This window comes from Fusarium oxysporum, chromosome XII (genome assembly GCF_013085055.1).
Source record: "Fusarium oxysporum Fo47 chromosome XII, complete sequence".
NCBI classification, from domain to species: domain Eukaryota; kingdom Fungi; phylum Ascomycota; class Sordariomycetes; order Hypocreales; family Nectriaceae; genus Fusarium; species Fusarium oxysporum.
Window position 1 is genome coordinate 73,517 of NC_072851.1, and position 16,824 is coordinate 90,340.

At 44.8% G+C, this 16,824-nt stretch overlaps 6 protein-coding genes across 6 annotated transcripts; 3 read left to right on the forward strand and 3 right to left on the reverse strand.

Moving 5' to 3' along the window:
- Positions 1–536: 536 nt before the first annotated feature.
- On the reverse strand, positions 537–878 carry FOBCDRAFT_281921 (concanavalin A-like lectin/glucanase domain-containing protein; the record flags this gene model as incomplete). The annotated part of the gene is made up of 1 exon (XM_054707726.1): positions 537–878. The coding sequence occupies one exon, from the start codon at positions 876–878 to the stop codon at positions 537–539; it is 342 nt and encodes a 113-aa protein (XP_054563701.1).
- A 3,948-nt stretch (positions 879–4,826) lies between these two features.
- Positions 4,827–5,604, forward strand: FOBCDRAFT_208964 (uncharacterized protein; the record flags this gene model as incomplete). The annotated part of the gene is made up of 4 exons (XM_059609259.1): positions 4,827–5,108; positions 5,161–5,433; positions 5,491–5,532; positions 5,584–5,604. 4 exons carry the CDS (start codon positions 4,827–4,829, stop codon positions 5,602–5,604), a joined length of 618 nt encoding a protein of 205 aa, XP_059466318.1.
- Positions 5,605–9,084: 3,480 nt separating this feature from the next.
- On the reverse strand, positions 9,085–9,996 carry FOBCDRAFT_208965 (Alpha/Beta hydrolase protein; the record flags this gene model as incomplete). Its single annotated transcript, XM_054707728.1, has 1 exon — positions 9,085–9,996. The coding sequence occupies one exon, from the start codon at positions 9,994–9,996 to the stop codon at positions 9,085–9,087; it is 912 nt and encodes a 303-aa protein (XP_054563703.1).
- A 903-nt stretch (positions 9,997–10,899) lies between these two features.
- Positions 10,900–11,937, forward strand: FOBCDRAFT_281924 (uncharacterized protein; the record flags this gene model as incomplete). The annotated part of the gene is made up of 2 exons (XM_054707729.1): positions 10,900–10,971; positions 11,023–11,937. The coding sequence occupies 2 exons, from the start codon at positions 10,900–10,902 to the stop codon at positions 11,935–11,937; spliced, it is 987 nt and encodes a 328-aa protein (XP_054563704.1).
- A 1,557-nt stretch (positions 11,938–13,494) lies between these two features.
- Positions 13,495–14,246, forward strand: FOBCDRAFT_233982 (uncharacterized protein). The gene has a single exon (XM_054707730.2). It carries the CDS (start codon positions 13,703–13,705, stop codon positions 14,216–14,218), a length of 516 nt encoding a protein of 171 aa, XP_054563705.2. The 5' UTR covers positions 13,495–13,702; the 3' UTR covers positions 14,219–14,246.
- A 615-nt stretch (positions 14,247–14,861) lies between these two features.
- On the reverse strand, positions 14,862–16,634 carry FOBCDRAFT_281926 (heterokaryon incompatibility protein-domain-containing protein; the record flags this gene model as incomplete). The annotated part of the gene is made up of 2 exons (XM_054707731.1): positions 14,862–16,408; positions 16,484–16,634. The coding sequence occupies 2 exons, from the start codon at positions 16,632–16,634 to the stop codon at positions 14,862–14,864; spliced, it is 1,698 nt and encodes a 565-aa protein (XP_054563706.1).
- Positions 16,635–16,824: the final 190 nt, after the last annotated feature.

A 16,824-nucleotide genomic window follows, 5' to 3' on the forward strand; every position in this document is an offset into this window, starting at 1 on the left:
CATAGATAATACCAAGGATAAATAATTATTTGCTGTTTTCTTTTAAAAAACAAATTTAAAACAAGACCAAAAAACAGAAGTGCTAACAATATTAAGCAAGAACTATAAGCTAACTAGCTTTGGTGTAGATATGCCTATTTATATCTATCTTCCTCTTTAAAGATGTTATGTTTGTGAGAACTAAATGATAGTTTAGTATAAGCTATTATTCCAAACGATAGCCTAATTGGCCCCTGGGGTGAGCATGCAGGCTTCTGAACGGTGGAACGATTATCCAGTACTACACTATTCATATACATACTCTGCAGATAACTGGTATTCCCCCTGATCGATAGGTATATGATAGGTAGGTTGGATTCGTATAAAAGTGACTAATTAGCAACTAAAGCACCTCACAAAAGTTAAGGAGATCTGGAATCCCTTTATAGTTAACATGTTTACATTCCCACTTTCCATCGATTGCACATGCTCTTGGTTTTAATTACCAGCGCATTCCTATTCTATAATATCTCTGAATTTGACTCCGCCTATACCGATCATGACTTGATCTCATAGCGATCATACTTATGCTCAATAGGTCGGTATATAAAGTAGTCAAATATGGCTTCCTTCCCCAACCCATTCACATCAGAGCAAGCTACTCCCGCAAATGCTCCCGTGAAAGAATGCTGTCCACCACACTCATCTGACATGATGGAAGCGTCAAATATAGGACCAACCTTGACCAGATCTTGTCCCTCGAGGGCGTAGAAGAACTGCAGCTGTTGGCCCCCGTGAATGGTCAACGCTAGCTTGACCTTACCCTCGTTGGGAATCTGTACGGGATCGACAAATGGTTCCTTAAGATAACTGCGTGGGTAAGATTGTTCAGAAGTCATGATAAGAAGCTCTCGTTGGCCGTCTGAGTCAGCCGTCACCGCGAGATAAAAGAAGCAGTAGCTACCGTAGGCATGAAAAGGTGGGTAAAGGCTGTCAAGGTGAGGCTTGTCGTATATGAAGCCAGATCTCGAGATTGCCAGAAACAAGGTTATGTAAGACTCAGGGTAAAGGTACGTTGTACCAGTCAGTTTTCTAGACTTTTCGTATAGATGGCAGGTGGTTAGGGAGAGTGATTGCAACAGTGTCAGCGCTCGCGACATATATATATATACACGATATGAACAGTCTTTGAGAGATCCAAGCGTCTTGCCTAAGAACCTCCTGATATTGCGGAAAGCGGGCACCAAACTGGTGTTACCACCACCCCTTATATCAAGCATCCCAAGAGAAGCGGTGAAAGCGGGATCGTAGCATCAACGAAGAAATTTGGCGATATCAGAAGACTCCCCACACCGGCGCCAGGTGTACGGGAAAGGGCGTACTCCCGATATGATGACTGCATGAATTGGGCTGCCAATTCGACAAGACAGATACGTTGCCACAGTCTGTAAGAACCTGGCAGCGTCCCCCCAATTTGACCATGTTAGTTCGGATGTTCGCATGTTCGGATGGCGGATTTCATGATATTCGGAGGGATATCATAGTGGGCCAATTCATTCCTCTATCAGTTGCTAGCTGCTGATGGCCGAAAGCGCGATCACCACTTTGCTTACAACCCGAACTCTGAGAAACTTGCATCGACTCAGTCCCGCTACCCGTATGACTTAAACACTCAGCTGAACTTTTTGGGCCATTTAGAATGTCTCCCTAGCGACAAAGAAAATCTCTGTAGGTTTTTTGACTTGTCAAGCTGATCGTTATTCCTGTTCCTATTCTGTAAGCTGGAAGCTGATACTTGTGTAAATAGGTATGTACCCTATGATGAAAGAGATATGAATACGAGAGAAGACGCCGTGGCGCTTGTCGCCTTGAAGGGGCAATCGCACGTGGCGCCATCTTGTTTCAAAGATTGGTTCCTGGAGAGCCTGACTCCAACTAGTCGTTTCTTTTCCCCCCCTCCTGTGATACTTTGCCTTGCGCTATCTTTGGCTCTGGCCGCAAATAATCTACCAATTCTGTCGCTTATTCTTTATGTGTGAAGATTTAAGGTTCTTTAAAGTTGTACTAAGCCAATTTCGAAGACCAACGAGCGGACTAAGACGATGGCTGATCAAGAGACGGCCGTTTCGAGAGGCGAGAGTTCAGGGGCTCCTTTCTTCTACTTGAAGTAGCGCGACTAGTCATATGATCAGAGCTCTAGCTGTCGGCAAAGATAAGTTCTCAACATAGACTAGTGTCAATGCGCGGACCGCCTCAGCTATACACATGCTGACCGGATACTTGCTTGAGTCCACCCATTGGCGCGCGTGTGAAGGCTGCGGCTGAGATTGGAATATGATAAGGTCGGAGGACCCACAAGCTTGGGGCCGACAATCTTCGGGTACAACATCTTGTCCTTGTTCTAGACTGTTTTGAGCCTACCGTTAGGGGTGCACCCAGAAATTTCTGTTAGTTCATTTAAGGCTGTCACAGCATTGAGCACTTAAAGCTTCCTCTTCTACAAAGATCCTTGTAAGTTGGGAGTATCCCCGCATAGTTCTAGTTCTTCCTTACAGAAGACTGTGTAAATTAACGATCGGCAGCAAGCATGGAGGCTAGTGTACCGAAGTGGCTCATGGAAAGTACCAGGACAGACTACTCGCACCATCGATTTGGGCTACACTTTCCTGGGACTACCACCCAGACTTTTAGGTACTTGAGGTACTTCCGTCTCTAGGCGAAAAATCGCTTACGGGCCTATTAAAAAACCTCTTTCTGACGTAACATACGCCAAGAATCAAATCAGATCAAATCATATTGTGGTGAGAAGCTGTAAGTGCTCAAAACTGTAACTTCCGCTGCCTAAATCCATAAAACTCATAGACACCTCCTGTCCCTCCACTCTTCCGTCTCTTCCAGTCAGTTTTTAGATACCCCCGAATCGGTGCATGTTTTGCCCATTTTGAGAGCCCTTTCCTGAGAACCGATATAGGTTATTTGCCTCAGCCCTTAACGAGTCATTCAGCACCCTGACCCACTGAAATGCTTCTAGTCCTCAGCACGTGCACCCACGCAACTCATCCTATGTAACTAGCCATGGCGGCAAAGGTTCTGAGAGACATTGCGGAAGCAGGTCACGAGTCGCAGGGTGGGATGCTCCGCAACTTGAACATTACTCTCATGGTCATCTCTTCCGCGATTATCATCACTCGCTTGAGCGTTCGTGCTTTCATGACCAAAGTACTGGGTATCGATGACTTGCTGGCTTTTGTTTCTTATGTGAGCAGACCCTCCAGGACTTAATTCTCCCTCGTTCTCTTCAAATCTCTAAGTAAAATCAACCCAAGAGAGAAGTATGATCAAGTTGCAGTCATTCAAGCACCCGTCTCAGAACCTGCTCCGTCGGTCTTAACTATATAAATAGAAGTCTTAACGTGTTTGTAATTGCATCATCGCCTATCGTAGAACGCGCAGCTGAGAAAAGTGACTGGGAGCTGAAGGTCAGCCGTGGGCAACGGTGGAAATAAACTTTGCTCGTTAAACGCCACTCACCTGTATTGGCGTTAGCATCTGCACCTCGTATTGATCGTGGCTGATTAGGGGTAGTGTCCATACATCCAGCGCAGGTAGACGAGTTAGCAGGGGTATTCTTGTGTCTAACACCACTAAACTTTAAATCGTACCATATTTCAAATTTGCAAGCAGGACAGATTTCCTTGCCTGAAACGAAACATCCGATGTCGTAATTTTGAAAGATTTGGCAGCTCTGTACCATGTCGCCATAGCCTTTCCTTGTGTAGTGCAAGTTGATACTTGTGTCTCAATCTTGACGCGCATCGTTTTCTCAACATATCCCTGTCTAGTAAAGCCCCACTAAGTAATAATACTAGGTGATTGAGTCAACTCTAAGTGAACTTAGGAACTGTATGGTAAGATTTTTACTTAGGAATATTGGAACTTTATGTATTATCGGCGGGGTATTTATCACCTCGGACTATCATTAAAAAGTTGAAAAGGATACAGCCCCAAAATCTATCCGATGTTGAGGAACTTGTGATTTCGTAATGACTTGGCGAAGCGAAGCCCGAACAAGTGGGACCTGCCGCTAAGTCAAACAGGTATTCCCGTCAGCGCTTGGCCCTGAATCGCGCCCAAAAGCTTCAAGTTAATTTATACATAAGTCTAGCCTACATCCCTGCTAGAGTTTTGCACTTCGTTTCACTAACCTCGGGCGCTGGATCTTACCGATCCAGTAAGCAAGCCAGACACAGGCTTTAATTCTACTAAAATTCCAAAATAAACAAGGGACGTCATTAGTCGCAATGTATATGGATACAATTGCGGCTATTGGCTATTAGTTGTGCGCTCTAGTAAGTTCTAGAATACATGCAAATGGCACGCTTTAACCTAAAGTAGATGCTTAACAAAAATTATGGCTGCCCAGTAGCGCTCTTTGTATCGGCTCCTCTCGAGCTCAGGGACCAAATTCTTTCAGAAATAGCGCCCTTGGAAATGAGGCCGTCTGAATTTACGGCCCTCTATCTTGAGTCTTTGTGATAACTGTCTAGACCGAAAGTATGAGAGCTTCTAATGTAAACAAACTTCCAGTCTGTCTCAGCCAGGGTATAGGTTTCAGGTCGGAAAACTATGAGGCAGGAATGATCTTTTGAATCTTCAACAATGTTGAAATTAAATCGTTCCAGAATCCAGACGTAAGCGGGCTGGCTATATAACGCTCTAGCAACCACTTCTTCGGTTTTAACAGACACAACTCAGTATTCGAAGATATCATCACTAGCTCACAAGAGTTCCTGCACACATTCTTTCTGTACTTATCTATCTCTCAATTTCGTGCCAAAAAGGCCACTATGCGCAACGTGTTTGTTGTTGGCTTTGCTGCCGTGATGGCATTTGCCGGAAGTACACTTGCTTCACCTGCCAATGATCAATATGGTGCCGTAGGAAAACGATCTCTCTTCAAGCGTGACGAAGAATTCAGAGTACAAGTATTCAACGGGCGCTATCCTGATGGAGAGATACAAGAGGTCGATTACGCTGCGCCCGGTAAAACGATTGAGTTTAAGGCAGGGTGCGGCATCATCACGGTCACCACCAATACAGAAAAGGTCGTGCAGTGCGACTTTATCCTTGTCAGTCTTGTTCCCTTAAAACCAAGCGCTTCTTCCAAACTGACTTTAGAAGCCTAGTAATCTTGGCCCGGGGACATACAGAGCAACACCGGCTGCCGGGTACTTTACTATCACAGCCCCAGCTAGTTGTGCGGGTCGGCATATATCCGCCTACAATACTTGTACTGGCTGTGGCGATATCGGGGAGCACTGGAGAAAGCTTGACTGCCACGGCAAAGCTGGAGGCGGAAAGAACGAAGTCACTCTATGCAGGCAGGGGCAGTATGGCATGACCGAATGTGGACAGCCTCTTAAGTCCAGTGGTGGCGCCACTCCATCGACTACTGTGAGTTTGCTGAAGTAAACGTGTCAAATGTACTTGCTGCTGACTAAATACTTCAAGTGCACCGGACTCAAACCGTGTATCCAGAATGACGTTTGCTATGTGAGTAGGACGGCAAAAGCGATTTCAATATCCTGGCTAACGAATTCAAAGCCTAACGGATGCCCTGCCTAGAAGAGCTGCCTGGCTGAAAGCAGTGTATGCTTTCCGTATTACGTCACCGATAGGCTAATTATGCAACGGCATAGCTGGATCGATATCGACGGCGAAACTCAGAGCTGATCCAAGGAATGGTGGAAAGGTGACACTTGGTTGTCCTAACCAGTAGCAGAGTCTTGATAAAGGTATTAATGGGCTGGTATTCATTCAACATGAACCTGTTCCATGAGGGAGAAGTGTTTCTAGTTATGTTTGTGTTTCTGTTTAAGATAGTTATGTTAGTAGTTAGTTGACATTTAATATCCCTGTACTCCCTACTCTGTCCTGTATAGATGCCTATATAAAACATCCAAAACTTTGGTATATTAGTGCTATTGTCCGGGCTCATTGTTGTTATTACTGATAGCATGTTACAATAGTCTCGCTATTTGACAAGGCTGATACTAGTAACAATATAGAATGAGACAATGGAAATAAATACAGAGTTAAATTAAAGTATGACAGCGGAAACTACGAAGTGGAGAAACAAGAAACGAAGTAATGTATGGAAACACGACGCTGAGAGTCTCAACAGAGCCATTTCAACATTTAGCTTAAAATCATGATTGTCTCCCATCCTCTCAGCATCCTGGTGATGGCACGGGCTGGCAGTTTTGGGGTCACCCCATATCACACAATAGGGCCTGCTGACACGCCTTCTAACTATCAATGATTCCATATAGTTGTTTATCTTTTCCTAAAAAGGTATAGGGTGGAATACCGTATGTCAGGGGGACAAGATTGACAAAGCGCGCCACAACATAAAACGCGTAAGTTTCCATACATTCAATGAACATGCTAAGCGAGCTATAGGTAGAAGGTCACTGAGCTCCATTTTATGAAAAGCCGTGGCTAGCAAAGGACAGCTAAAAAGGGAGTCTGCTATAATAAAAAGAGTTTAAAAATAATCAGATAGATAAAGATAGATTAGACAGGTATATCCGTCTAAAATAGAAAGATACCAATTAATAAACCGCGATCTTGGCAAGGTATCCTGCTGAATTCTATTATATCTAAAAGGCTCTCGAGGATAAGGCAGCTTAGATATATCTAATAATACTAAAAAGATCAGAGGAGTTAATCCTAGCCTAAAGACCTATTAAGGATAAGATATGCCGGCGGCTTAGTATAAATAAGGATATAATTAATAGTTTAGTCTCTAAATTCGCCCCTGCATATTATTATTTAACCCTAGGGGCAAATTACTTAGAGGCACTTTAATAAGAGAATATTAATTTTATTAATAAGCATATCCTCTAAATTATGCCCTAGGGACTTAAATTAGCTTTAGGTTATTATATTATATTAGACTTACTTATTTATACTATAAGATATAATATAAGAGGGCCTTTTTAATTTAATTTAATTAAATATAATTAATAAACTAATGCTTATTAAAAGGTAAAAATCTTATATTAAATTATACTTAAGTCTAATTATTAATAGCTTTCTTAATATCTTAATAAGTAGTTAACCTAATATTAGGTTAGGATTTAAAAGCTTAATAAGTATTTTTAAGGTATAAGGTGGTTATATTATTAAAATACTCTATAAGATATAAAAAGAGGATTATATAACTTTTAAGATAGACTTTTAGTATATAACTAACTTTAGCTAATATATTAGAAAGTACTTTAAGGATATAATTTATATAAATAAATACTCCTCTTAGTATAAGTTAGTAAAATCTAAGTCTTATATTAGTAATTTATAGCCTAGATCTTAAACCACTATCTAGAAGTTTTATATTTCCTAAGATAAAAAGACTTATATTAAAATTTTAATTAAGCTAGGTAAAAGCTTTCTTAAAGGGTTAAGTAATAGTATTATAACTCTAGTAGTTATATTATATATACCCTATAAAACTCTATATAAGGCATTAGCCATAAAGACCTATCTAACTTATATTAACTAACTAATGCCCTTATTATATTAGAATAATAGATATTAAAATACTATATACTAGGAATATTATATACTAAGAATAATTTAACCCTAAGACTTATTACTTCTTATATAATTACTTTAATATATAAAATATATTTATTAGCACTTTTATAAAACTTAGCTTATTAGCTATTAATAAATTATCTTTATATTAATAAGCCTAAACTATATTACTTAATTATTAAGAGATATAATACTTTGCATTACTTAGTATTACGCCCTATATTACCTGCAAATATAAACCTAGTACAGACTAGTTTACCCGTTTAGAAACCTAACTATCATAGTTAGTATTAAATAATCCCATCTCTACTTACCATAACTTGACTTCTTATTACAGGTAGATCTGCTTAATTATTCCTTTATAGTAATATATATATCTAATGCATAATATAGGTGGTACCGGCTTTGTTACTAGATATATAATTAATGCCCTCCTTAAACATAGCTATACTATCCTAATTACTATTTATTCTAAGGAGAAGGCCCTATTAATCTGCAAAAAGGTTTAAGGCATTAGTTAAGAAAAGCTTGACTTTATTATTTTCTCTAATATTATAGCTAAAAATACCTTCTAAGAATTAGGCATATATAGCCTTAAAGCAGCTATTTATATAACTAGTCTAGTAAGTTTATAATAATTAAAAAAATCTATTCTTAGTCTTTAAGGTAATCCTTTTCTTTAGTTTTATTATAATATTATAGATATTAAAAAAGATTTAATTTATCTAGCTATTCTTAATATAACTTTAATACTTAATATACTTTATAAGACTTATCCTATTATTTAAAAAGTTTTCTAACTTTATTTCTTATTATAATCTTAAATCTAAAGCTATCTTTTATTAATATAAAAAAGACATAAATTAATACTAATTAAAGCCCTTTTATTTTAAAACATACTTATATTAGTACTAGGCTTACTTATATAATATCTAAAGTATTTATTAAAAAGGCTATATATAACTTTATTTATAATAATACATAAAACTTTTTACTTATAACTATCTGCCCTTTAATAATTTATAAGTTAATTAAATACCTAATTAAGTCACTTAAAATTACAGGGGATATTAATATAAATCTAAGTTAAGAATAAACTTAAGAAAAGTATCCTTTTTTAAATTTAAAAACTTCTGTGAATTAGGCATAGTATTATATTAAGAATAAATCCCTTACTAGCAGTAATATAGCCTATACTTATTTAGCTGGTAGATATTTACAGCTTGTTAAGTATTTAGCTTTAAGTTATTTTAAAGGGCTTAAAGGGTAAGAAGAGTATTTACCTCAATATCAGACTATGGCATAGTTTATGGTTAAGAATTAATTAGTTAAAGGAAAAGCTGGATGTTGGTAAGAAAAAGGTGCGACGCCTGCTTGCCATGTATGTTACGCTTAAGTCACGTATAAATAAATGGTTATTAGCCTTCACGCCTATTGTAATGATTGATAGGGTTAAGATATTAGCTATAATAAACTCGGCTGGCTAACTCGTCCCAGAGTCGTAGTTCAAAGTTGGCTAAAGAACGAGGCGAGCTTCTCGATGGCCTGACCCACATATTCAGGCTTGTCATAGAGAGCGATATGTGTTGCGCCTTTCACGACAAACAATTCCTTCGGCCCCTCAGAAAGAGCATAAGCTTCATCGCTGTAGATCTTCGTGTCTGCCTCGCTGCCAGCAATCAGAAGCATGGGTTGTGTCAAAAGGGTCGGAATCAGGGGAAAGGTCGAAAAGGCCAGCATCTTATCCATACTGGTAATCAGGAAGCGCCCCTTGGAATTGGAGTGCTGGCCACGCGGCGTCCTGTAATAGTCATAGCCCTCTCTAAGCATGGTGGGCGTCCTGTCGTTGATATCTTCTAGCCTTTCGGGAACGAAAGGAATATATACCGGGGCGGCCCCATTGGCTGCCGCCGTTCTCGCCGCCGCAGCTGCCTCCAGCGACTTGATCTGCTCGGCAGGAGGGATGGGGTTTCCAAAGAACCTTCTGGCCGCTTCGCCCATTGGTGTCGCGCTGACGCCGGCGACGGCCTTGAACCGGCGTTCGGTCTGGGCCACAGCAAGCGCATACCCGCCACCGGCACAGACACCGAAGACGCCCATGCGTTCGGTATCGACGAAGGACTGAGTAGTCAGAAAATCAGCCGCGCAACGGGCGTCTTCTACCCTCGTCGTCGGGTCCTCCAGGAGACGTGGCTGTCCCCCGCTGGCGCCTTGGTAGGAAGAGTCATAAACGAGGACCACAAAATCATGCGCGGCGAGCTGCTGCGCATAAAGGCCGATGGTTTGCTCTTTGACGCCGCCCGCGGGATGAACCCCCACGAGTGCAGGGTATTTCCGATCTTCCTGGAAGTTATTGGGAAGATGAAGATGCGCGGCGATTTGCACACCTCTGTTTTGAAAGGTGACGTCTTTGGCCATGATATCTGCCTTTGTGATGCAACACCAGTAAGTCAGAGCGAGTGAGTTTTGGGTGAAGATTGCAGATGAGAGTTAGTGGAGAGTGACCTTAGACGTGGGAAGCAGTGGGTTTAAATGAAGTTTGCGGCCTGGTTCACGAGGGAAGGCAAAGGGGGAATCAGTTTCTGCAAGGTGACACCGGCGGTTGGAACAGGAGCTGTTAGAATGCAACTGGTTTACAGTAAATATGATGCTAAAGTCCGGGAATGTTGAATTTTATTCTAGACTAACACCGATTGATTGCCAAACTCAGACGAGCAGTACGGGATTGCCGTAGCAAAATGGACTTGGCACAATGTTTAACGGCGATAATGCAGTGTGCTGACCAATCTGCCGGTCATGTCCGCGTCCCTAATGTTTCAGGGAGATATGAAAGTCGCGGGGGCCTTACATCGGCGGAGGGAAGCGACGCGGTGACGGCTGATCCCCATACCGATAAATGACTTGGGTGTCGCTAAGACATACGGTGTCGGCGACGGAACTAGATTGGGTTTCTGGTGGCGTCGACCATCCCGGCAGGGTTACAACGCTAAGCCCACCAGTCTCCGCTCAATCCTCTGAAGGCTTCCATTCCCGCTTCCTAGGTTGAAAGCGATAATCTGGACTTCGGGAGGCTCCCCGACATTGCTTCCTGGAGTTGATCGAAGCATTTTAAGTTTGCGCCTCGTCTTTGAATGGACCAATGGGGGACGGAGCCGGGATAGTAGTGTAGAGGGACTCTGTTCGGAGCCAAGAGCTATAGATATCATCCAAGTCTCCAATCCTACAAGGACATCGTTCATGACTTCACCAAGTTTCACCTCGCTCCCCCACAGTCTCGCCTGCCATTAATTAGTTCTTTGACTCCACCGCTTCTTTCCAACCATGACAGCCAGATATGCAAAGGATCAGCCCATTGGGTTCGTCAACCACATCCGGAAGGTGGCCATCGTTGGTGTCAGTTGCTCCTAAGTGCCATTCATCCTATTCAGCGTTGACTTTCCAAAGGCGAATGGGCGGATTGGAAAAGTCTTGACCGAACACATCCTCCGGGCAGGGCAACACGAAGTCACAGCCATTACCCGAATTGGGAGTAGTAGTATCTTGCCACTAGGCGTCATGGCTGTTGTCGTTGACTATAACGATGAACCATCGCTCGTTTCCGCCTTGTCGGGTCAAGACTTCCTTATCATTACCCTTTCCGTGACAGCTGCTCCGGATGCGCATAGCAGACTTGTCAAGGCAGCTGCCAAGGCGGGTGTGCCGTACATCATGCCCAATGCTTACGGTCTCAACTTCTACGACAGCGAGAGCATCCGGCGCGATATTCCTGTGACACAGTACGCCTATGATAACATTGCCGAAGTGAAACAGCTCGGTCTAAAATGTATCGCCCTGGTTGTCGGGTTCTGGTATGAGTATAGTCTGACGACTACGGAGGATATGTTCGGATTCGACCTCAAGAATCGCAAGGTCACCATGTTTGATGATGGTAGAAAGGCTATTCCCACATCAACATGGGCTCAATGTGGCCGCGCTGTGGCTGCCTTACTGAGCATGAAGAAATTCCCAGACGATGAGAGCGACAAGTCTGTGGCTCTTTCTCGCTTCCACGACCGACCTGCCTTCGTCTCCAGCTTCAATGTCAGCCAACGGGACATACTTAACAGCGTGGAGAGAGTAACTGGGACTGATGACGTTGACTGGGAGATCAAGTACCAACCAGCCAAGGTTCGGTATGAGGAGGGTGGGAAGGAACTGGCTGAAAGCAATGCGATGGGTTTTTATAAAATAATGTTCTCCAGAGTGTTCTATGCCACTGGCGACGCTGACTTTGAGTCAGACAACCAGTTGCTGGGCCTGGTGGAGGATGATTTGGATGAGGCTACTGCTAATGCTATGGATATTATGAACGAGACGTAGAAGATTCTGTTTGTAGCAACAGGCAACGAATGGACTGTCGTTATCATAATCCAGGTTGAACCAGGGTGTTGCCCGGTACAATTAGGGCGGTAACAGCCTAATGCGGATTTTTCCTTGGTTAACGGCGAGAGTTTTTAAAATTAGCTGGTTCCAGAGGACCTTCAACCTCTGCAGGACATTCCATATTTCTTTGAAACCTTGACTGTCGAGTACCCCGCAGCAGCCCCTGGCTCATGCCCTCGCCGCTATGCTAGCAATGCATCAACATGATATTGCTAGTCTCCACATTTGAGTCACCACGGGCATTTTTGGAGCCGAATTTCTTGCTCCGCTGATACATGCAGATACGTACAGACAATATGAGTGAGTTTGTTTAACTTTCCGGAGAACCGAAGCCCAAAGTCGCCCTGGACTCAAGGTCGAACCCGTCCAAAGTGGTGCGCAATGATTGTGGGCTTCCGCAGTAGCAGGATCCGATCGCAGGAATTCTCCCAGTCGCCAGTGAGGCTTGAAATAACATGACAGGTGACGATGTGAGTTATTCCAACTGACACGGCAATGTTTATTTTCGAAAGGTTTCAGGACCCTCCAAGAAGAGACCCTGGAAAGTTTGTTTTCATTGTACCACTTGTTAGATGCTCGGATTTAGGACAAAGTCCATCCTGCTCATTTGGCGTGCCGCATTGGCTCTCTAGAATGCAAGAGGCAAACGTGCAGGAAATAGGCACTTACCTAAAGTCGGACCAAATACCTATAGCCCCCAGCCGCACCCCTTGTTTAGATACGAAAGACAGGGTATTAGCTTTGGTTTGCCGGATTAACTTCTGATTCATGCGCACCCGAAGCATAGCGGTCGAGACCAACAGCAGTGAACAAGGGATTTGCAAACGTGGCTCCCAGCTCCCGACATAGCAGAAGTCCAATCCTCGCAGTGAACAAGTCGGCCCGCCGAACCCTGCGCTCGGTCCTCGGCTGTGGTTAAAAAGAGATTTATGTGTATGAGGTATATCACTTGCACCAATGCCTACACGCTTCCACAACGTCCGGATTTCATAGTTTGAGGCCAAAATCGTGCAAATGGGGAACCTGTAAATACACATTGAGGACACAGATATCCGCTGTAAGTCCCTGAGACACGAGTCCGGTGGGCAAAGTCCCAACGGAGCCAACATCGGGGAGCTCCGCCGAGTCTAAAAACCCTTACCGACCCTGTCTCCCCGCCACCCTTCCATTCGACAGCCCCACCCAACACCAGTATTTCTTTCGAAATATCGACTTCTCCTAGTACGTGTTATGCAGGTGCCTTATCCGTCCACTCCGGCCACTTAATGAGGAACGCCACGCCCCATTGTGAAATGCCTGTCAATGACTCGTGCTCTTCCTGCTTTGGATTGGTTAATTACCTAAGCTGGATTTGTATTTAATGAGGTCCGACGACAATATCTCACACACATTTCTGTACCTTCTCCTCCTTGGCTTACCCTGAAGACATCTTGTCGATACTCCACTTCCGTGACAGTTAATCACCGGGGAAATGGCTTCTTCAAAAGCTGTAGTCCTCATTACGGGCGCCAATCAAGGTATTGGCTACTCTATCGCCCTACAACTCGCCGCCTCAGGCAAATACCACGTGCTCGTCGGCGCACGGTCAGTCACCAAAGCCGAAGCCGCCATTCGTGAGCTACAGGCCGAGGGAATTGACAAAACAAACCTGACGCCGGTTGTTCTCGATGTCATCGATGACAGCTCCGTCACGGCTGCTGTTATGGCTGTGTCAACTCAGTTCGGCCATCTGGACATTCTGATAAACAATGCGGGGCGGGGCGAATCTTCTGCCGCCACCATTCGCGACCAGTATCGAGAGATTTTCGAGGTCAATGTCTTCGGCGTCGCAGCCGTGACGGATGCGTTTCTGCCGCTTATACAGGCTTCGTCTTACACAGATCGCAGAATTGTGAACGTCTCATCTGGCGTCGGACTGATCACGATGGCAAACGAGGAAGGGTTTGAATATAATGCTCAAGCATACTACGTACCTGACTACCGAAGCAGCAAGGCCGCAGTCAACATGATAACTGTGGCCCAGTCTGTGAATTTCGCCAAACACGACATCGCTGTCGTTGCGGCCGCCCCTGGCATGTGCCGCACAAGGTTCACCGGTGGGTACGGCGCGAAGGACCCGAGGGAGGGTGCCGCGGCCATCGTACGAGCCGCCACGGAGGGTGACCCCAAGAAACTCACTGGCACCTTTGTTGCTGATGAGCCTCATACGGGCTGGTAAGATAGTCCCTAGATACAAGCAATACAAGGCAGCAGTTACTATGAAATCTTAGAATACATGTTTGGCACATGATTGTCGATGTTCCCAGGATTCATTTCAGAAGGTACCGGCACCGCGATGCGGAATTGGAAGGGACCAGAGCTGTTTGGGTTGAAGCAAAAACGGGTCGATTGTGGTGTTGTTAGTTCTAAGTTACATGTGTTTGAGAGGAGCACAGCTCTTTACGTAGTCTCCATATACCAGCCACCAGCAGATCGGACCACCTTCGCAGCACTGTCTCAACACTCCCACTCGAGCTGCTGCTGGACTCGATCTCAGCGAAATATCGCAGATATAACTACACAAGAAACACTACTGTAGTCTTTTGTGCTTTGTGACCCATTGCTGGTGTCTTCAGAACTTCCCCATACATCATTCCATATAGATAGCAGGATCCTATTACCTTGAATGCCATCTGTTTGCTCCCTATTGGCCTAATGACTAACGGAGTTTGGACTGTTGGAACAATACATATTAGATCGCCGGGCTGTACCAAGGGCGATCCCATCCCACTGCAATTATACTTCACCGTCAGTAAAGAATGGCAGGCTCGAGAGCTCAAAGTTTATGGCCCCCCGATGGTGTTGACGGACGAAAGAATGACTTACCAATAGCCTTTGGCCGAGGTGAAGAATCTCTCCCCTTGAATGCTGTTTGCCGCTCGCTGTCGGAACGGTATATAATGCTTCGGCGATCCTCCCGTGCCCCATCGCTCCAGCCAGTTGTGATCACGGAGATAGGAATGTATGGACGGACAGTAATCTTGGCAGAATTGTGCAAAACTGTGAGCAATAGATAAAGCATCCTCATCCTCCTTCGTGTGTAAAAGGGTACTCGCAAAAGCAAGCACTTTGTCTTGATAAGTCAGACCATGGCATTTCTCTGATTCCTCCAAGACCGACCAGTATGTTTCTGCAAGACTAGGGCGTTGAACGAGCATTGATTCTGCGATGCGGTGGCCAGACTCCTCAGTACTGATCGTGGCCTGATTACTGTTACTTCGCTCCCTTGCGGCGACCTCTCCGCAGAAATCGACAGTGTCTATAAGATACAGACAGAGCTTAAGGCTCGACCCATCAACTCGGGGGGATAGCCAGCCTTCTGAGGTCGGGTCCTCCCCCGGGCACGCCTCATATCTGCCATTGATAGCCCAAGCTCGACTGACGTCTAATTGGGGGCACCACGACGGCCCACTCGCGAGTTCCTCAAGGAGACGGTGAGATACCAGGCCAAGAAATCGCAATGAATGGGGACTCAGCCCGGAAAACAACTGGAGCCGCAGTTGCGACAGATTTCTTGAGTAGTCTGCCTTGACCAAGAGCTCGCCGTCGTCCGACCTTGCACGAGGGTGCCCGAGGAATGCGTAAACGAAGTCCCTGAGGTCTGTAGCCTTTTGAATATGTCTCGCCCTGAAGAGCACATCTAGAAACTCAAGTTTTGAACGTTTCAGTGACTGCTGGAACAGGACTTTGAGTATGCGGGAAGATCTGAACCAGGCATCTTCGACATCCTTGACGTATGAGGACCAAATGTATGTGAAGAGGTTCGAGATATGGCCTGACCTGAAATAGACACCTGGAAAAGAGTTGCCGGTCTGGGCCCATGCCTGCACGAAGTCCATGACTTCAGCAAAGTCCATCATTGACGAGCCGTAGGCAAACACCACGTTCTTCGCAAGCCCAACCTCCTGAAGAACCCAAACCCGCTCAAACCAGGGATGCTTGAATAATGGTAGAACGTTCTGAAGCCGCGTAGCAGTGACAGGACCGTAACCATCGTCTGGTTTCCACCACTCTCTGCTGTTGAGGACGTCATCGGATAGGTACTTGGCGGCAATGCGATTGTAATCTTGTATGACGCTGAAAGCGACACTTGCGACTTCGCCGTTCTGGCCGTCGTCGCCAAGACAAACCACGACTTGCTGGGCATGAGCGTATATATCGCCCATCATGTTGACGTGGAAGCTCTTCTCTACCAGGTCTGACTGATTGATACATAGGGCGTCGGCCCATAGGTGTTTTGGCTCACGGGGGTGTCTGATCTGGCGCAGAGCTTCGAAGAGGTTGGTGGTGACGTCGACTTGATGACCTTGACACTGAATAGAGCGGCGTTCTGCACCGTTACCCCAGACGTATGATATCGCATCGTAGACTTTGAATATATGTCAGGGTCAGCCGAGACGGGTTTCATCAAAAAGAAACTTCGATTTCGCATAGAGGATCTCACCTTCAGTGTCAAGTTTGGCAACGTGGAGAGAACATTCTATGGGATCGTCTCTAGCTCCTGGGTCTAGGATGAGAATGCGAGTCCATTTCCCTTCTGGCAATGGAGAGTATGACTGGTAGACCCCGGATTGGGGTCTATGAACTTCCGACATCCTTCTCTGTCGAGAGGGCTGGATGAATGGGCTTGATGTTGAATGGCTCTTTTGTGCTCGTCTTACGTAGCTTGAGCCGAGCTTATCTTACAGTGAAGGAGGGGCATCGAGGGCGCAGACGTGGACAAGTCATCAAGGCATCTACCTACCGACATTTTGCCGACTGGCGAGAGTTCTTCAATCCCTTACA

Excerpts from the sequence above, each read along its gene's own strand:
- FOBCDRAFT_233982 (XM_054707730.2), top strand. The coding sequence starts at position 13,703 with ATGGCTGTGTCAACTCAGTTCGGCCATCTGGACATTCTGATAAACAAT.